Source organism: Canis lupus, chromosome 1 (assembly GCF_003254725.2).
Source record: "Canis lupus dingo isolate Sandy chromosome 1, ASM325472v2, whole genome shotgun sequence".
Classification (NCBI taxonomy): domain Eukaryota; kingdom Metazoa; phylum Chordata; class Mammalia; order Carnivora; family Canidae; genus Canis; species Canis lupus.
In genome coordinates, this window is record NC_064243.1 from 17553318 (window position 1) to 17575199 (window position 21882).

The window sequence follows — 21882 nt, forward strand, 5'->3', positions numbered from 1 at the left end:
ACATGATCCTAAGAGAAACGTACAATCTGTTTCAGTTACTAGATTTTGCTGTCAAGCCACAGAGAGTTTCAAGGTATTTTAAACTGTCCAATGTCACCAAGAGAGGGATGCTTTGAATAGTTTTTTCCTCAATAGAGTTGCCACAGAGATGCTCTCCTAACTCCCAAAGTCTTCCTCAGCTTAGAGCCCTTCCACTACAGCTTTCAGGGAGGAAAAAAAAAATACAGTCTCCTCTCTAGGACGGCTGTATTCGCGCCAGGGCACACGGTCATGAGGACCGACCAGGACAGCTCAGCGGCCCCAGTCGGGAAGCCACTGGGCAACGTGAGGTCAGAATTCCAGAAGAACACGCAGTTCGTGGGTTTGAGACATGTTCAGTATAGGGCGACTGGATCTGCAAAGTCCAAATTAGATTGCAGAAGGATTCCTGGGACACTTTTGCTTGTAGGGGGCAGTCTGAGAAATGCGGTCTGGGTGGAGAAACACTGGACCAGCAAGCGTGTTTCAGTGACTCAGAAGACAAGGAGACGGACGTCTGAGGTCCGTGCTGTCCCGAGAAGTGCTGGGCATGTGGACGCTGCATATAAGATCTGTAACTGAGAAAAGGGCGCTACCCCTACCCTCAGGGCGGGGACTCAGAATTACAAGCCAACTATGGCCACCAAGGCTCCTGGGAGAATGTAAAAGCAGCGAGAGGCCACACCTCAGGAATAATCTCTTACACGAGGTGACAAAAGGAAGCCACTTCTTTTGGGGCAACAGGCTTCCCTAATTAGGATCTTGTGAGCCTCCAGGTGGTTGACCAGGTGGATGTCAGGGCGAGGATGTCAATCTCTGAGCCCAACTCCTCTGTGTGCGCCCTGTCTTTGACAGTCACCACCAAGACTGTGCTGGGGCAAGGAGGCCACAGAGCGCCCCCTGGTCTCCTGCAGGATCGAGAACTAGAAAAAGCACGCTTAACCATCCTGCCATGTAATTTGGGGACTTCAGTTAATGAGGCTCAATACTCTACCCCATAAGCTAGATAGCACGTTCCAGAGAGAAACTGAGCCACGGAGCAGCTGCCTCAACGGTTATTTCTAACACATTCACCATGCCCTGCAAGACTATTTGTAAGAGGACTTTCTGCTAAAACGACAGTAACTATTTTCTTGATGGTTTTCCAGATTAAGTCCCGAAGGCCCTGAAATGGGAATTCCAAGACTGAGAGACCCTATGGGCTCTGGATCTAGGTGTGAGGCCACTACAGGAGCGGAACGGACCTGGACATGCAGGCCTGATCCTTCCGTGAGTGAAGACAGATGAACTCGTCCATAGCCTCAAGCTCTTACCGCCTCCTTCCCTGGCTGAAGCACTAATCCCAAAGAGCTCTTTCTAGGCTACTTTTCATCCAGGCACTACAAAAACTGGACTCTGCTGAACTAAGTCAGAACCCACACTGTAACCTAAGTGGTCAGTTTGCATTTTTGGCAAAGCATGAGCTATCAATCCTTGACCTACTATTGCTTATCTGATAACTAAAACTGCTTGGGCTCAGTGGAATGCTCGCTACATGGAATCTGTTGGTTTTCCTCCTCCCGGTTGAGTTAGGTTTTGGGAGTGGAAATCAGATATGTGCTCGGAGAGCTCTGTTCTGGAAACCATCAGGATAAGGTTAAAGTGACAAAATCCCTGGAAAGGATGTTGATGGGGAGACATCGTAAACTAAAAGAACATGATGTGCATGGTTCATCTCAGAATCAGATTCAAAAGCTGCAGACCCTCCAGTCCAGGTTCCTCTCACAGCTCCAGTTAATAGGACTAATCAGTTTCTGGGAACCAAGAGTATAGAGGAGAATATGGATTTTGATTAATACGCTCATTATGCCTTCTATTGAGAATTGAATTGGCAACCTACAATCTAGTTCCATTTACGGGATATGGTGTTATTAAAATATTTCTTTATAGATTTCTAAGTGACCAGGGATAACAACTTGTGCCAACAACTGCATTTGTGACTCTAACACTGTTCTCCACACACAGCAGGGGAAGAGGCAGGACTCAGCTTCTCCCGGTAGATTGTGCAAGAGATCCAGCCCTAGAGCCGAAATCAGATTTCTCCTGCTATGTGTGTGTGTATTCACGTGTGCATTCCATACGACCTCAAGAGGCAAGTTAATTAATCAAGAGACAAACTGCTAGGCAGCTCAATTTAACAATTTCCCAGCTTTTCATCTAAATATACTATCGTGCTCTGCACTGCCAAATAGCCAGTTAACTACAGCTTCCTAGTGGTTCCATTTATTTCATTAAGATGGATAAATCAATTATGCGCAAACTGTAAAAGTTTCAATATGCTTTTAAAGATGACAATCAGTTTGGTACCATTACAGATTCTCCAAGATTCGTTCAAACCCTACTATACCATTAACTCTGTATTTTTAGGTATATAACAGCAAAGTCCAGAAGGATTGTACTCTCTCTCTCCTTTTATCTCAGAGACAGCTTCTGCTTAGCCAGCTGGAAAGTGACACCACTTTTCAAATACAAAGTATTATTTGTGTGTATACAACCAGTATGTATTCCTAAACCAAAGGGTCATGGTTCCACAGATGACAATCAGGGGTTGTTCATTAATGCTACAAGAATAAAAGCACTACCATGGAAAGAGATGTACACCAGGATGGTTAACGCAACATGGTGTGTAGTGCCCAGGGGGTGGGGGTGGAGCTGAATGTTCATTGATGGGGGATAATTATAGAAATTGAGGTGCATTCCCATCACCGAGTATTACGTAATTATTAACAGGTCCCAGGGGAAGGACCACAAGTGAAAAACACTAGGTTGCTAGGTGATGTGTATATGAGATCCCAGTTTTGGTGTGTCCACACCATGCATGTTTGTGGAAGCACAGGCGTTGGAGTGAGAGGCTACGTTCCAGGGTGGCCCCAGGACAAGAGACGGTACACATCAGTATGGGGCTGACACGCAGGGGTGGGGTAGGGGCAGGGGCAGGAGAGGGTATAAAAGAGGGGGAAAATATGATAAGAGATGGAACTGGAAAACATACTTTCAAAATTGTCTGGTTTCTGATGTAGCCATTGGATAAATTGGCTTACTGCAGCAGAAAGATCCCCAGGTACATGGGAAGCATGAGAATAGGTAAAAGCGTTTAGGAATGACTACTATCTGGTCTTTAAGAACCAACAAAACCAAACTCATGTTTTTAATTCATCGTTGGGCGAGGGGGAGGGCACAGGCAGGCAGAACACAGCAGTGGTAGGGCCACAGGACCTCATTTGGATGGGTCACGCTGTCCTGCCAAATACCTCTCACCATGGAGCCCAGTGCTCTCATAATTCAGTTTACCCTGTCACTTAATATCCCTCAGCTATCACAACGCTCCAATGTGGACAAGATTCCCGGGTTCCAATAAAATGCAAAAATGGATGGTAGAGAATGCTCATTAGCCCTGAATTCTATTAAAATTATTTAATGAAATGATCTTGTCTACCTTGCAGCTCTACTTCTGGTAGAATTTACTAGCACACAGTAGGAAATATGCCAATTCATTTAGAATTTCTTTAATTCTACTGGAGGCTGAGGCCTGGCCACCCCAACACAGGATTTTCACATAAATCACTATCGTTCAATACCTTACAATGGGCTCATTTTGGCACACTGCCAATTTGATTTTCCTGTGCACAATGCTGAGCATTAAATTCTAACAATATGACTAAATTATTCCTTTAAGTCCACATCCTGCATAAAAATCAGCAATTGCATGTGTATTTAAAGGTATTCTCAAGTAATAAGCAGTTATAACAAACCTAACAATGGTGACACAATAAGGAAAATTCTTCAAAGAGCGACAGCAGCTCGATGCATAAACTCAAAAGCTAACATGTCTTTAGGGGTCAAGCAAAAACCAGGCAATTAGAGTACATAGTCCTATTCAAGTTACCCAAAACCATGAATACTAAAAATTATTTAAAACAATGAGTAAGAATAACAGATACTTGGCTCAGAAAAACTTATTTTTTTTTCCTAGACCGTTTAAACTTAATTATATTCCCTCCTTTCTCTCCCCAAATTATATGAACACTTGTTCATTCCTGTGGATAGAGACCCTTGTGGCAGAGCAGGGTCACTGGTTCATGCTCATGATACAGAAAATCTAACCCAGCATGTAAAATCTGGTACAGGAAACAGACAAGAGATTTGGGCCGTGTGCACCGCTGGGAATCCATGTGCACAACTGAGTGTAGTTTCTGTGTGGCTTCCCTCTTCTCCTCCAAATTATTTTATCCAAGCATTCTAACAAATAATAAAAGCTTAACAGCAGTATAAACATTAAAGGTAGAAATATATTCTAGTATATGTGCTGCTGAACCAAGTGTGGCAGAAATATATTTTTAAAGTAGGCTCCATGCCCAGTGTGGAGCCCAACGCAGGGCTTAAGCTCCTAACCCTGAGATCAAGACGTGAGCTGAGATGAAGAGTCGGATGCTTAACTGATTGAGCCACCCAGGTGTCCCAGAAGTAGATTTTAAATGGTCAAATTAAATGCTCTTTATTGAGGTTTGACAGTATTCTTAATAAAACTATATAGGACGAAAACCTGTTATTGTACCCACTCCCTTTGAATGATGTGAAAGTGAGAGCTTTACACTAAGCAACGTGTACAGCTCTACAGCATAAGGAGGCTGATCTTAACCAAAAAAGTAAAAAGGTTACATTCACTATTTTGCAAAATGTTAAAACCAACCCAGTTTTGCTATTAATGTCTGATTAGGGTTATCATTACCGTTGGCTCCTCACCACCCGTGACGGTGGATGACCGCGCTCTCCTAGTTGGGACACTCGGCTGTTGAATGACAATGGACATCAGTGAAATGCACTTAAGGACATCACCCATTGCTTATTGAATCAGGAATAGCTGCTGCAACAGCCAGTAAGGCAGGGGCCATGAATCAGAATCCCTGAAATCCACCCTGTCCAGATAAAGCTGAGCAACCACTCACTGATGACCAGAAGAAAAAGAGGGACACAATTGCCCTCCGACCCAGAGAGGGCTCAGGTTGTAGCCGTGATTCGAGAAAACACATGAACTGCAATCTCAGTCATGTGAGAAGTCTTATTTGAAAAAAAATTGGAAACCACTATGGTTTTGCTCCTACTGTTAAATAATTAAGCAGATTCTTAAATCTGCCAAACTCATAACTTAAGAGGCCACTGGTGATCAGTGAGTTTGCAGCTTTATAGGGTACAAGGAAAGAGGGAGGAAAATCAATTTTCAGGAAAGTGAGCTCTTTGGCAGATAAAATTGACACCGATTTTGAAAAGGAGGGAAAGTGCCATTAATTCGTCAAGAAAACAAATCACAGAATCATCAGGTTGGGGAGGATCCCCTCCTCAGGCTATCACAGCTGATCACTCTGGTTTTTGGGGAGGCCTGTACTAAAGCTATCCCAGAAAGGATGCTCTTGTCAAAAGCTCCTGAACAACCAGCCCATTCTGTGTGCGCCACAACTCAATCTACCATGTTGATTTCTCAGTTTACCAGCATACTCATGAATTCGTTCTGTTACCATAAAAGACTAAAATGCAGGCAACAATATGCTTTGAAGTAAAAATGTACACCATAAGGAAGATACCATGATTGCAAAACTCTAAGTATAATCTTTTTTTCCCTTTAATTTCATACATGATGAAGTATTAGTACCCTCAAAATGATCAAGGATTTGTACTAATAAAAAAAATTGGCCAAGGTCAACAACAAATTGAACATGCTAAAAACCACAAAATATTTTCTCCTCCAAAGGAAGTAAATTCACAAAAAATGTTTACTGCGTACACCAAACCTCTCCCAAGGCAGTCCTGGTCTGCCTTCCAATGCGAATATTCAGTCTTATTTTTGCCCTAGATTGTCAAACACTCCTTACTCTTCCATATTTGCTGCTGGTTATGAACAGTTATGGGAGGGTGGGAACAAATTATAGTCAATTCTTTCGTCAGTAGAGCTGCCTTTACAGAGAAGGTACAGGCACTTGTGAGTTAAGAGTTGAGGTCATTAGTGATGGGGAAAAACCCACTCCCTGCAAACCCAGAAGAGTTATTCCTGTTTAGAGGGGGTCAACATGTTCTTAAGATGCAGCTCACTGGAGCACAGCATTAGTGGCTAAATGAAGTTTTAAAAAAGTAAAAGAATTCTTAAAAGCATGCTTTTAGTTAAGTAGCTTAGGTCAGGTGAGCACATCAGAATTTGGTATTAATTTGAGTGGAAAAGCAAAGCAATGAAGTTTACAGCATGTCAGAGACACTATGGTGGTAACTCTTTGTATTGGAAATCCACTCTCCGTGAGCAATTTGCTAGGAAATCCTAAGGTCCCATTTAGACAGAGAATGGATTTGCACAGGAAAAACTCTTCTTTGGCAGCCCAGATGATTTCAAATAGAAGCCACAAGAGCCAACCGAAGGCTGGCAGGGGGCGTGGGTTACCGGTGGTAGATGAGCCTGCTCGGCGACCCCGTCGGTGACACTGCAGGACCGCAGCCTTGAGGAGGGCTCTCTTTGCTGAAGGGAGGAAAGGACATGGAACATTGTGAAAACCTAGGCATAGAAGCAAGGTTCACTGGCTTAATACGTCACTCAAGCCTACTGGGTGCACTTTGGTATCAAAAGGTAAGTACACGAGACACCAGCTTTTCTGAACCAGGAGAGTTATCCTTCAAGTAGTCGAGTCATCTTGTATTTTTCAAGAGTTTCAGGCAGATTGAGATTCTGATGGGTCCTTAGTAAGAAGTAACAGCAAAACAAGGCCAAAAAAACAAAGGGGACTGAAGAGGCCCATGGAACGCTCAAGTATTGCTTTAAAAATGGAACCAGGGGTTCCTGGGTGGCTCAGTGGTTGAGCATCTGCCTTTGGCTCAGGGCATGATCCCTGGGTCCTGGGATCCAGTTCTGGGTTGTGCTCCCCATGGGAAGCCTGCTTCTCCCTCTGCCTATGTCTCTACCTCTCTGGGTTTCTCATGAAGAAATAAATAGAATCTTTAAAAAAAAAAAAAAAAAAAAAAAAGGAGCTAGGAAGCTAGCAGTCTTGTATTTTGCTGTGGGATGCACCGGCGGGGGTAAATAGAGGAAAAAATACTAATATGGTTATTAGACATTGAGTATTACTATTGACAAAAGGTCAGTTGGAGTCTAAGTCCAGAGAACTCACATATAGACTTGTGCTACTTCTGAAGGGTATTTATGTTTTAGCTTCTCAATGGAGCTGATGTTGTGCTGAACAGGAATAAAAGATTAAAATAGTGACACTAATCTAAAACATCGAGTGTGTGATGTGTATGTTCCTCTGATTTGTTTGTATTAATATCTATTGTTAGAAAAACCGCCTCACAGATCCGATCAGAGAACAGCAGGAGGTCACACACACAAAGGCCAAGTGTCTAATCAGCAACAGGTTCATTCACGGGAGAAGTATGTACATAGCACTTACTCATTTTTAGTATTTTGGGATGACCAGTAAGATGGGGTAAGGTCAAAGAAAGACTCTCTAACAGTGATGGGGGCCTAACTGTGTCCTTCCACACTGGTTAGGATGAAGGGTTCCTTCTTTAAGTAAAAGTTCAAGCTACTGTCCCTTGAATACAGAGTGACCCTGACAAGCAAAACTGCAGAAGAGTCCCGTATCATTTTTTCCAAGACATTCTTACCTAACAGCTGAGTCAAACTCAACACAATCTTAAAATAATACTGACCCTCCAACTTGGATCTTAAGGGTATTTCATACACCTGGAATAATTAAATGCAGGCAAGTCTTCACACAAATAACTGGAGATGCTAACTTGATGCTAAAGAAAATTATGATTTTTTTTACTTGGTAGATTAGAGGTGGAAAATTGCTATGGCTCCTGCATTACTTACTACATTTTATAGGCTTTAAATATATGGTTTCATTGCTTCTGTTGTTTCCATAGCAACAGTTTCATCAATTCAAATATCCCACATGTATTTTTTCCCCTGCCCTTTTAGAATTAAATTTTCATCTCCGTGATATTTCTCTTTCTGAAAAACCCTTACAGAATTATAATATAAACTCAAATTAATTGAGTACTCACTGCAGCTCACACAATATGGGCCAATAGAGTCTTTAAATAAAAACACTAACAATTTTGTGAACATTTACTTGCTTTTACATTTGATGTGGTCCTCCCATCCACTTATATTTGATTTGGTTCTAATAATGACTATTTTGCTAGGATGCCGTTTTCAGTGGAATGACTGTTATTTACTATAACACATTTTGAAAGTTCAACTTTTTGAGAAACATTCAGTTGTTTGTTCTCAACTTTACATACAAGCGGGTGTTTTTCTATGGATTTTTCTGCACATTTTGTGTTGTCAAACATGGAGGTCTTCATACTGGTTTTGCTGCTTCTCAATGGGGGGGGTGGCCCCATCCAAAGTTTCTAGAAAGAGGTTCCCTGATGGTTGAGAACCCAAGTTCAATTGCTACCCTGAGGTCTGTGCCACAACTTCCTAATCTTTCTTGAGGACTTGTACTCTGGGCCTTAGGGGAGGTATTCCATCTCCCATTCTAACTTTGTCTTGGATGGGTCCCTTCCACATCATGCCTTCAGCTGTGAAATGAGGATGGTAAAGTGTGCAGAGAGTACAAATTAAGAGGCCCAATGTCTCTTAGGTCTCAGCATGAAATATCACCTTTGTGATGAAGGTATGATTTATGAGTGTTTGACTAGGAAAAGAAATTCAGGGTTAAAGCTGATAATAATAGAAGTCGTGGACTCTTATTTGCTTGAGTGTTTTACAAATCAAGAAAGATCCTCACCTGCTTGGACTAATTTTGGTATTGTCCTCCTAGAAAAGGAGGAACTTAGGGAACCTGTCAGAGTTCTCTGGGAGCTGGAGAACCTTGGTCTTTATTTGCATGTAAGATTCTCTTAAAGCAATAAGAAGTGATTAAGTATTTGCTCAACTTCTCATTCAAACGACTATTACTTACCATCAAAGAACCAAATTGCTCCCCATTTGAGTCTGGAGTGATCTGAAGCCTTCTGCTCAGTTCCTCAGACAGCTCCTGAGGGCTGGTCCGAGATACTGGAGAGGATGGTGGTGGGGGCAGCGCCAGACTGAGGGGGTCTCCCGTGATGTTCACTTCTTCGGAGATGGTCTCCCAAGGCTATCACAAGGAATGAGACTTTGGGGTAAATGGCAGGAACGAGCGATCCTCTCGTCACCTTGCCAACAACAATAACCATTATAATAACTAGAATTAACATTTACTGAGCACTTAGGCACATAATCTTCTCCACAACCATGAGGAAGATGTGTACCCTAATTCACAGAAGAACTGTATCCTAATTCACAGATGAGGAAACTGAGGCACAGAGAGTAACCTGCCAGAGAGAAGAGAGCTAGGAAGTGGCAGGGCCAGGAACAGATCTAAGGAAACCTGGTTCCAAGGGCTGTATACTCTTAACCATTTTATTTATTTATTTCTATTATTTCTTTATTTGAGAGAGAGAGAGACAGAGAGAGAGCGCGCGCGCACGAGAGCACGCACACGTGCACGAGCGGCGGGGAGCTACAGAGGGAGAGGGAGAAGCAGGCTCCCCACTGAGCAGGGAGCGTGATGTAGGGCTGGATCCCAGGACCATGAGCCGAAGGCAGATGCTTCACTGACTGAGCCCCCCAGGCGTCCTCTTAACCACTCTATCATACCACCTCTCTGAGCAGTGACCCACTTCTAGCGCTAGCTACCCCACATATGGGTTAAAATGTTCTCAGGGATTCACTCCCGATTTTCATGAGTTTCTTTTACTCTAACTGCTGAGGAGTCCATGAAAACAGCGGAGATGCTATAAACTGCAATTAAACAGTGCTATTAAGTAACTTTCAGTGAATTTATTATCATTAATTTTGCTTTTCCAATTTTGAACACTGGAACATCTTATGAATGATCTTCTTCAGAACACGTGGCCTAAAAAGGATGGATTTCTAGTAAGCAGAGTTAAGGCTGCACGCAAGTTATGGTAATTGCTAATTTGTCGTTCAATTCATAATATCCCCACAGTAATTTACCGTAAACATTTAAGGGGAAAAATACTAAACCACTCTAAATTCATCCAAATTTCAATTTTCTTGCTAACAAATCTCTTTTTTTGATATAAAAACCACTCAATAAAAGTACGTGGTACCCACACAAGTTACAGGGCTCATTCAATTGCTGACATACGACAACCACGTTGCCTACCTACAGTACAGGTAGGCTCTGGGAGGAAAAGTAAATTAGAAAGTGAAAACATCTGAAGATTTTCAGCATTACAAATAAGGTCATTTCCCTTTGGTAATGAGCAGATACAGGTATTCATCAAACATGACTTTCATAAGCACATCCTGAATCAATTAACACCCTGATGGTCACCAATCAGCTGTAGGACCAGGCCTTGGAGTCAGAGGGGGGCTGCCGAGGGGTGCGTGGGGACCGCTTACCTCTGGGCCGTCTCCACCCTCGCCAGGCTCGGGCTCCAGGTCCTCGCTGATGTGCCTGCGTGAGCGGAAGCGCCGGTGCGCGGCCTCCTGGTTGATCTGCCTGATGTTGCTGTCGGACTCGGAGGACACATCCCTGGGAGCAGGGGGCGAGGGGAAGGGAGACAGGAGGGCCGGCGTTGGTCACCGATGCCCTGACAACAATCCGATGCGCTCCAGGGGCCTCACGGCCACTAAAACATCAGTGTTGTCACGTCCAACCCGGACAGACAGCGGGAGGAGTCTCCCCCACGACAGCCTGGCTAAAGCACAGTGGGAGGAGGGTTCGGGTCAATCAAACAGATGCAGGGTTTAAATGCATCAGTCACCATGTTCTGAGTATTTATCAAGCACATATTGCAAAAGGTACTTTAAGGAATCACAGCCCTGCAGTCATTTGTTCTAGTGAGAGGCAGGCTTCTCGAAGGACAGGCCGCAGACTTGGGGCCAGCCATCGTGAGCCTTCTGGGCTAGCAATGACAAGCGGCAAACCCTTGGTCGTTAACAACTGGCCGAAGCGCAGAAACAGTACAAACTCAAAGCTGGGATGTGGAGAGAAGTGCTCCTCATCCAACATGCGTGATTTTTGGCTGCTGTGGATCTCGCTTTGATGGGATCTCAATCATGACACTGCATTTCTCCCTATTAAACCACTTCTTAAAATTCAAACATCAGGTGGTATCATGTCCCAAATCAAGAGGAATTTGAAGAACACTATAACTTCATGTTCTATTTTTCTGTGTCATCTCTCTTGATTCAGGACCTGAAAGCATCAATTCGATCTTGAATACTTTGGTAGTACATTAGAGGCAATCATCCTTTGGGAGAAATACTACTTGCTGGCTTTTAGAGTAGAAATTTGAACGTCAAAACGTTTTTTCAGAGAAAACTCAGACTCTCAAGACGACACCCTAATTTACTTAACGGAAGTGATGTTGCAAGTTAACCTTTCAAAATATTTGAAAACACTGTTTCAGACTAATTTAAATAGTTATTAATCATGGGCCGTCCTTATAGATTCTTCCTACAACACAGCTTTTAAAATATTCTAATAGGCTCTGAAGCTAACTTATACTACATCCCAATAAAAAGCCTGCTGGGCCCCTGTAATAGTGAATAGTTTGAGATAAATAGCACCACACGCAAGTAAATAGTGACTCTTTCATGTCTGTTTCTCAGAGAGTTTAAGTACTTCCAACAAACACCTTTACATTAGAACTGCAGGTAAACATGGTAGTATAAAAGTTAGCTTCCACTTAATCCACATCAGAATGACAATTACTTAATAAAATCTGAATCAGTGAATTTTTACTGTACCCGTGTCCCCAGTACATAAACTTTGGGAATCTAATAAAAACCTTGCCTATTTTCTAGTTATATTGAAGTGTAACTAAACTAGAATAGTACCCTGAAGTACCTTCAGAAAAATGGACAAAACTATGGCTATAGAGAAAATAGCTAAAATCAGAGGACAGGGAAAGGTACTAATACATTTCTGAAACTATCAAAACAAAATAAAAAAAATGACACTTTGTTGGACAGGTTAGAAAATGTAGTATCACATTTGTGATTTTTGTGTTGTCACAGTGATTTTTATACGACATTCAATTCTTAAACACATAATGATTATAAAGAGTAGTAAGTTATTACGGAACAGAAAAATACTTAGAAAGTGACCAGAATTAATTCTTTATGATATATATAAAATATTTTAATAGTGTCTAAGAAAGCAGAGGAAGTTGACATTATCCTTCCCCTTTTTATTAAGGATGGAAGCATTATTGCTTTCTAATGACAGGCCCTTTAAAAAAATTTTTTGAGAGACAGAGAGAGCGAGTGAGTGCACATGCACAGGCCCACAAGCAGGAGGAGCGGCAGAGGGAGAGGGAGAGAGAATCTCAAGCAAACTCCTTACTGAGTGCAGAGTCCTGTTGTAGGCTCAATCTCATGACTCTGAGATCATGACTTGAGCCGAAATCAAGAGTCAGCCGCTTAACTGACTGAGCCAGGGGCCCTTATTTTAAAATACTTTATGCATATTAAAAAAAATACGTGTATAAAAGTTTCATCAAAATTGTAAATCTTCACTTGAAAGGTCAGTTAATATTCATTCAGTCAACACTAAGTGATTAATGTTTGCATGCTATGTGCCAGGACCTATTACATGCTTGCTCTGTTACAGGGACTTCTGAGAGGTTGAGAAGAAATGGGGTTTTAGTATCACTATGCCTGCATTTTATATCTCTTAGAAGTACATAAAATTCCATTGTTCTGAGAAGGACTTACTTTTTAAAAAGAACATTTAAAATCAATCACGCAAATCTTCCTTATTCCACATGCTCATATAATTAGTAATTGGGTGTGAACCAGAAATCACTAAATAGCATAGAAAAGAGACTTCTGATTTTGACATTCCAACTGTAGGCTCTTAGGGTCTTCAGTGATAAAGTGAAAATGTTCATGAAGAGGAGACCTTTTGCATGTCATTAAGCAATGGAATGAGAGGGTTGATGAAAGTGGAAATTTAAAGAGTCACTAATGGGAAGGTGATCATTTAAAAATATTTCTGAGCTGACAGATTAAAAGAGAAAATGATTTTATTGGGGGCAAGAAAATACTGTAGGATATGGTTATTTCAATTTTCTTCAGTCATTAATTTCATATATATTTTCTTTATTTGACTTTCATGGGAAATATACAAGTGGACAGAGGCAGGATAAATCCATCAGTTTATCAAGTTCAGTGCCAACTAACATCAATGTATCAGATCACTCACATTCACACACATTAGGGGCTGTAATAATGAATGGAGTTACTGATACACGATTACACGGTTGCTAAGACAGAAGTCGTACAAAGCATTTTGGAAAGAGAGGGAACAGAGTTAAGCCTTTGAGTCTCCCAAGTTCCTCTTCATTCACAACCTTAATTCCATTCATTCAACGTGTTTTTAAAACTGTGTTTTTAAAAGATTTTTATTTTTAAAAAGAGAGAAAACACGAGTGGGAAGGGCAGAGGGAGAGAGAATCTCAAGCAGATTATGTGCTGGGCGCAGAGCCTGACATGGAGCTTGATCCCAGGACCCCGAGATCATAACTGAAGCCGGAAACAAGGGTCGCTGCTTAGCTGACTACACCACCCAGGCACCCATAAAATTGTGTTTTTTGAAGCAAAAAGCTTACAGTTGACATTGAAAATAGGGCCAAGGAGAATTCTAAAATTAGGATTGTTTTAAAAGCTACCTTCAGACTTGAGAGAGCTGGGAGCACTCTGTGGCCAGCCTTCCATCCTGAGGTTCTATATCCAGGCCTAGATGCTTCACTAAACCGTGTTCCTATAATCACTTTCAGAAGGGATTCATTTGTGTCATTCATTCAGTTACAAGTACTTTCCTGAGCTCCTACTTTGTGCCAGGCACTGAGACGGTAGATCTGTAAGAAAACATTGTCTGGCCCAAAGTGGCAACCCGAGTACTACGTGCTCCATGCTACGAGAGCGGAAGCATGCACCTTCCGGGGGGGACCTGAACACAAGTACAGTTCTCCCGGAGGAAGGTAGAGCAGCTGACCTCTAAAGGCAGCCAGAAGGGGACATTCTAGTTCTGTTTCGGTTTTTGGGTGGTGGTGGGGGGAGTGCATTATTGCATCCACAGGGCCAAGAAGAGAGTAATTGGAAAGCAGCTGCATATGGTCTGGCCACTCAACGCACTGGGGGTTTATGACTGTGGGTGGGAATCTGGCAAGAGACAGGGTGGAGAAGGACCTTGCAAGAACAGCCGGAGGGCAACGAGCTGTCACTGAAGATTATTCAGGGGGTTGAAGTTTGGAGCACAGGCCTAGCAAACTGGGAAAGAGGAGCCACGAGGAAAAATCTTTCCTTCACTTTAACACACGGTCATCACTGTCTCATTTCCTCAGAAAGAGCCTCTTAATAAAGACACTTTATACCAATTTCCCCCCAAAGCGTGCAGCAGTATTCTGTAAAAATGGAATTATGAAAATAATTGTTTTCAAATTAGAACGATACTCTGGAATAATTCTGGAAGGCTTGAGGGCTTCTGGCCAAACCACACTAAGTTAAGGAGAAAGAACCTCCAATTCTCTGGACAGTTCAGATGGGATGAAGAGGTTATGGTGGAAACGAACTCTTCATATCTAACTTCTCTCTTGTTTTCTAGAAGCCATGCCCATTGGAAAGGAGGCAACTCCCTGAGCCCCACCTGAGCTGGGCTGACGTCCTTCCTGGTTCAGCCTCTTTGGCATAGCTCCTCACGGATGGGGACAGTCACACCACTGACCACTCCCTAAACTACATGTGAACCTGAACTTGGATTAAGAGTTGCATTTTTCCCATGTCTCTCTGGACAACTGATGAGCTAGCACAGTACAAGTGATCTCTCTTGTTTTGGTTTAGTTCTTTGGGACATTGCCACCAAGGTGGTATGTTTACAAAAACATATGAAGTCTCTTCTCAGGAATTTCCTCATTGGAGTTTCACAACTCTGAGAGGTAGAGTAAGCAAGGGTTTCCATTTATGCCAAAGGAAGAGACTTCAGTCTGCATGATTACTAATGAAGACGAGTATTTTTTCCATATATATATCGGCCACCAGTATTTCTTTGTAAACTGCTGTTAGTCCCTTTTCTACAGAGGTCATAGGATACTCTGGTCCCCACAGAGTGCCGTATGTCCAGTGATGCTTAGCAAAGGAAGGTAAGAGTGCTTTATTTAGGGTATGGCTACCAAGAATCTTGATTCAAGATACCTGATCACTACATGTAGTGAAGTTGGGGGGGGGGGTCCCTTTTTTAAAAAAAAAACTACTACAAACAGCTAGAGTAGTCAAATGGCTTAAATTAGTTTCACAATAGCTATGGTCACTGATCAAATGGAAATAGTAAAAAACAGAATACAAATAGAAGAATTAACTAAACCATTTCCATTTATGTTTCTATGGAAAAAAAATTACAACAAAGAGCAGCTCATTATCATCTGGATGTTTGGATATTTACACTGTTCTGTGAATAATGAGCTAACGCTGACCAAACACAGCTGATATCCATAGGAACCCACTTGGGGGCTTAGGAAGGACTGGATTCACTGATGCAGATTTGGGAAGCCTCAAATTTCTTGGCTACCTTCCCCACCCATGGTTATACGCGGAATATCTCTGTAACTTCTAAAGATAAAAAGGCTTGCTGACAACACCATCCATCACACTGCTAATACCATTTATATATAAACCATCATTAGCAAATTTCTTTCAGAGCATGGGTGAAAGAGAAAAAGATCTCACCTAATATACTTGCTTTTATTACATATTGAAAATTACATAACTCACTGATAATTACCCTCCTTGTCATGGCTGCTAGGGAGCTCAAATTTTCAAAGATAATTTTTCCCTTTTCCTTCAATTATTTTGTTTTGCCTTTTATTGCATACTATTAGTTTTAGGCCTTGCTGTATACTATGATTTAAAAACAAGCTGCTTTAAATCCTTTTTTAATGTAGCTGAGGTCTAACTAGTGTTTATTTTCTACCATCAAATACAAAATTGCTCTGTGAACAAAACAGTAATCAATTCACTACATCCCTGAGGCTGGTGAGGGATGAGAATAAACAGTAATGACTAATTCTGAGTTTGCAGCCCTCCCCCTGGGTGTCTAGTTAGATCAAGGGGGTGATTTATAAATTTCCCAAAAAGGAAAAAAATAAGTTGCACTTCCAAATCAAATAACTAAAGGGAATAAATAATCTAAAAACTTGAGAGAAAATTGCATAGCTAATCCGACTGCTGTTTTTCTTTCTGGGTCAGGAAAGGAAGACAAAGAGGAGGGAAGTGATATAATCACTGTACTTATGATTAATCTGGGAGAAATAACCTCTGTATTCATGAGCCTATATAAAAAGATAAAACGAATCAGTCATACTTCAAGCAGGCGAATAGGATACAAAGGCAAGAGCTGCTGCTCTATCACATGTGAATTCTGACGGGTTCCTGTGCTCTTTAATGAAATGAAGAGGAACCCGGTTCTGCAACAACCTCTGCAAACAACCACATGCTTTTTCTGATACAGGATTGATTTCCCCTCTTGCCCCAAAGAGCCACCAGGATGCCTTCCTGCCCACAGGGACAGTACTCACATCAAGCTTGGTCGGTGCCACTGGGTGGTCCGGTTGTTGTGGTTGACATAATAGGTACGACCAAGGTTGTCCACCTTCTCTTCCCAGCCTGGGGGCAGTGGGGGTGGAGGAAGCTCCTCCTGGTGCTGAGAGGCCGAGTCATTCGAGTCCACAACCTCCCAGCCATGCTATGGAATAAAAAGCAAATGAAGATCATTGAGGCGGGCCCTTTACATGGGAGGAAAACCCACCACCCTGTGCTCTGGGTCCTTTATCCTTATTCCTTTGCACTCTGGCTCTTTCAGTAGCTTCACATGCCATGTGTGAAGAAATTCCCAAAAAGGGCCCAAAAAAAAAAAAAAAAAAAAAAAAAAAAAGGAAAAAGGGAAAGAAAGAAAAATCAATTCTAGAAGAGTCTCAATAAACTCTGAGCAATGACCAAGTAATTGTGCTGCCTTCAAACTTGACCTCACTGTACAGAGCAACACAGCTTTGGATATGTATGGTCTGTTGTGTGTTAAGTCACGTTACTCTCTTTTCACATTCAGGTTTGTTATTTTGACCTGAAGGCCTCCAGGGCGGTACGGAGTCATGCCAGAGACATGGGTCATGTTCCAACTGTTGTCTTTTCGACACCTCCATAAGGTAAGAGGGAGCTGGGGCGATGAGCCATGCTGCATGTGTGTTGTTGACAGAGCGTGGCACGAGGGGCCAGGAGGTGGGCTCCCCAGGGAGGATGGCACCGGGGCAGGCTCTGGAAGGCCATCGGGCTGCCCCTCTGCAACAGGTACAACCATGAGAGCAGAAGTCTGGGAAGCTGCTGTCCACTTCGGCCCTTCCCACTTGACGCCACCCCATAAAGGCTTCATGGGGGCAACTCTTCAGAGTTAAGAGTTGCATTTTTGCAACACATATTTTAGGCATTAAGTATTCCCTCCTAACATCCCCGAGTAAAGTCACTGGAAAATTAATTCACTGGTTAGTGCAGTTGGAAAGCTACAAGAGTGTAAAAAAATTCCTTGGATTTGAGATAAAAATCTGTCGATGTGCTTATGAAACCTTAACATTCATACATGCCTACCACCCGCTTCGCTCCTCCCCATAGACAGAAAGTGCACGAGTGAAACACTGCCCAGAAATATGACCACTTGGCCTGGGGAGGGTTCCGATCACTTGCCCATAACACATAATTCACGAATCACGTACATGCCACAGCTGCAAACAGATGTGCGAGTAAGCCCCAGAGGGGCCCTGTGTAATGTACATTTTCAGAACCATAGGAGACAACAGCACTGTATGAAGCATGCTCGGGGAAGGTACAATGGCATCCACGATGTAGGTCTGTGACTAAGGAGTTATAAAAGGTAGCTATGCCAGGAGGGAAGAAAAAATCCTCTGGACAGCTAATTCCAAAATGGTATTTCTAGACGAGAGCTTTCCTAATGCAACACCTGTTGGCCCAACGCCTAAGAAACTTGGAAAAGCTTTTCTCAATCATTTCATCCACTTTGAAGCAATTCCAAGTGCTATGAGCACATTTACAATGGGTTGAAAGTCCAAAGAAATAAGAGGATGAAATATGGTGAGCAGAATTTCACACACGGGTGGGGGCTGCTTGTGAAATGTGGGTACAGCATTTTATAAAGAGGAGACTCTTCAATTATCAGTGCTGTAACATAAAATGAAAAGCTTATCTTTTGTGTGTAGTTTTTTTTTTTTTTTTTTTTTTAACTAAAGCTAACCACATTGGTAGAGGGTCACTGGTTCAAAGATCCAGGTGAGTTTGTTCATAGCTAAGGTCTGTCCACTTTTATTTCCTTGTTATAAAGGCTTAAATGAAATATTAGTATGATCTTGGGCAAGGTAAACAGATCAAGGCCTGGAGCTCCACAACTTACCTCCATATCATCCCTCTGTTCACTGTTTTCTTCATCTTGACCGCCATTTTTTGGCATATAGGCCATTTTCAATCGCAAAAATCCCTTAACTCGAGATTTATGACTGCGTAATAGAAGAAAATTGGTTATGACTTGGTTACATCTTTCATATTTATGAGGACATTTTAAAAATACAAAAGGAAAAGAAGCTGAAGTCTTCCTTAGAGAAAACAAAAGACCAAAGCATGAAGGACATCTGCACCCCAAAGCCTCACCTTCTTGGTCGAAGGAGAAAGTCCTTAAATGTATAGGGTCGCTCCATGGTCGGATCTTCAGTCTATTGGAAGAAAAAGCAAGTTTCAAAACTCCTGATAGTGTCCTATTTTAGATACACCAAACTGGGTTACAGAGAACCCACATTCTTGTGTTTGAATGTGGGAAAGGTGAAAATGGGGTTGGTTCTTCAACCAGTATTTGATGAGTAATTATTGTATAGGTCACAAAACTTTATCTACCCAGGATCCACTAGATGTCACCATCAACACCCATTTTTAGGAGCCAACCCTAGCCTTCGACAAATGACAAAATTACAGTCGTCACTGCCAAGTCTAATTTCTAACTACAGGGTGTAGGCCTCAATCTCACTGATGATTAATTTCAGAGAACCAGTGGTCACTGGTGCCTTCTTGTCCCTGTGATCCAGGAAACCTAAAAATGGAGTTAACAGGAAAATATGCCTGTGAAGGCAATTTTGCTTTATTTTTAACATTAAAGTATCATATCACCAGCCTAAGACAACTGAAAGATTATCCCCTCCACAGAGACCAGTTTAGGTAGTGCCATCCATCAGCCCCTTGCTGGCACTTACTTCACGGAGCTATAAAATGTAATTGTGGTATTTTTTTTAAAGAAATCAGTCCTCATTTTGTTGTGCAAAATTCATCGGTCAAATCAAGGCGGCAGTTGTAAAAATAAACGTTACTATTTCATTAATTTTTAAATACTATACATAGCAAAACCTCAAATGCCTAGGCTCTTTAATTAGCAACAATATAAAGTATTTATAGCAAGAGAGACAAACCACGGTTTTATGATTTACTGACTGTTTCCCAGGGGGGTGTGTATGTACGCATTTCTATTTGAAATGTTACAGGTTTTATGTCATTCCCTACATAAAACTCCAATGGCTTCCTACTCTGCTTACAATAAACTGAAAACTCTTTCCTAGAAGGTTAAACATAACCTGGCTTTTCACTACCTATAACCTCACCGTGAGCCAGTCTTTCCATTCACCCCTTGCTCCAAACAGTACTGGCCTCATCTCTCCTGGTGCACGTCATGTCCAATCCTGCCCTAGCAGGTCCTTCTGCTGGACAGCTCTGCCTCGAAATGGCCTCGGCTGGCTCCACTTTGCAAGCCAGGTATGAGATCCCAGGTCATATCCTCAGATGCTGCATCCTAACAGCCATGATTAGCCTTCCCTTACTGTCCTCTATCAGAGCGTCGTTTATCTTCCCCCTTTTTGCTATCTGAAATTATCTTGCTCATTTATTTATTAATGAATTTGTCATCTATCACTTTCAGAACTAAACTCATGAGATCAGAGACTTGGATTTGCTCACCATGAAATCCTTGGTGCCAAGAATACTGCCTGGTGCAAAGCAGGCACTTGTACAAGTAGCTGATTAACTCATCTGAGCTACAGTAAATTGTCAAGGCCATGAAAATTCACTGTCACCAAGGAAGTCAGTCAGATTCTCTAGGCAGTCCTCTTTCAGGCAATAAAGTTAGCCATTTTGGAAACATTTTCTGAAAAAAAGATGTTTCCAAACATATACCACTTATTACAGAAAATTTATTAATCAAGAATACTATTCCATTTCTTCCCCTTCGCATTTATTCAACCACAAATGGTTTTAGAACAATATCCATATGAAGGACGTGGCTACGACATGGTGCCTTCCCTTAGAGTTACAAGGATGTATATAGCAGGGGCCATGGTATCAACAGGTAACTTGAACCTCAGGTGGGACAAATTCACCAACGCATTGAGATGATGTTCCACGGGACCCAGGGTGGAGGGCAGACATGGATTCTCACTTGGAGATCAAACAGTTTGGGGATGTGTGGTCCACTCTGAGATGAATGGGCAAGTCCGGACAGGGGCCGGATTGGGAGGAAGGATAGTTCAAGCTGAGGAAATGAGCAAGAACCAACCTACCAGGTCCTTAAGCAGGCAGGAGGGTTCTAGGATCAGCAGAGAGCAAGAGACAATAAGCAGAGGGGACCACAGAGCTTGGAGGAACTAATCTGAAAATGAACCCGTCCACACGCTGTGCAATTTAAATGTCAACCACCACACCATCAAGAGGCAGACCTTCTAGGTCTGCGTCTGGGCTTCCTTACGGACAGAGCCATGTGGCCAAGGGCAAGCCCCTTACCTCTCTGTGCCTCAGTGTCCTCATCTAAAAAAGTGGGGCTGTAACAGGATCTCAGAGAGCTGCTGTGAGGATTAAACCCTTGCAAGGGTGCCTGGCTCACTTCACACACGCTGGCCACTTATCATCGTCAGCTAATTCTTCATTTGTCTGTCACTTGTGAGTACTGCCACCTCAACGTGCTCCAACAAAAGGCAGGGCGTTAAAAATGAAAATCCACCTCCATGGACATTTTTGCATGTGAACAAGACGGTGATCTTGTAGAGAGTGATAGGACTCTTCCTGGCGTTATCCCACAGTCCGCTTGATCCTATTTGCTGGAAAAAAGCCCAGTGGAGGTTCCCAGGACAGCACTGGTAGAAAGCCATCTCAAACAGACTGATGCTGATGGAATTACTGGGCAAAGTGGACGCTTTTGCCTCCTGTTCTGGGACACTGGCCATTCCAAAGAAAATCTTTTGGACGCGCAGCACTTTCATCTTAAAAAGGGTAGTAGCTTTCAGCAGAACCACAACTGCTTAACATACAGGGAGTTAACCAGCTTTGTGGGCAAATGGAAGCCAACAGAATCATCAGGACGCTAGACTCAAAACCAAAAGCCCCCAGGCCTTAGAGTAAGCCCCCTCTGACCCCTCGCCCAGGCTCTTGACTACATCACCGATCAGTGCTGGAGACTCAGGTCTGATCCCAGGTATCCTCATCCGTAAAACACAAGGAGCAGACAAACAGCATCTGAGGTCCCTTGAAGCTCCAGGCTGCTGAATTCTACAGGTGAGCGGGAACCATGACCTTGCAGACCTTGCATCACCTGAGTCGCCTTCAAGCACAGCTAAGGTGCTAAAACCAATACCATCACCCTGAAAGTGCTTCGAAAACTGAAATCCAAAGCTACCCTGACGGCGGCCCCAAGC

General features: G+C 42.6%; 1 protein-coding gene across 1 annotated transcript in view; it reads right to left on the reverse strand.

The window, feature by feature from the left end:
* Nucleotides 1-21882, reverse strand: part of NEDD4L (NEDD4 like E3 ubiquitin protein ligase) — a 338701-nt gene that overhangs the window by 54557 nt on the left and 262262 nt on the right. Inside the window, 7 exon segments of the mRNA XM_049111433.1 lie at nt 4787-4846; nt 6482-6556; nt 9009-9185; nt 10499-10631; nt 16678-16844; nt 18555-18657; nt 18809-18870. Coding sequence (XP_048967390.1) covers nt 4787-4846; nt 6482-6556; nt 9009-9185; nt 10499-10631; nt 16678-16844; nt 18555-18657; nt 18809-18870 — 777 coding nt within the window.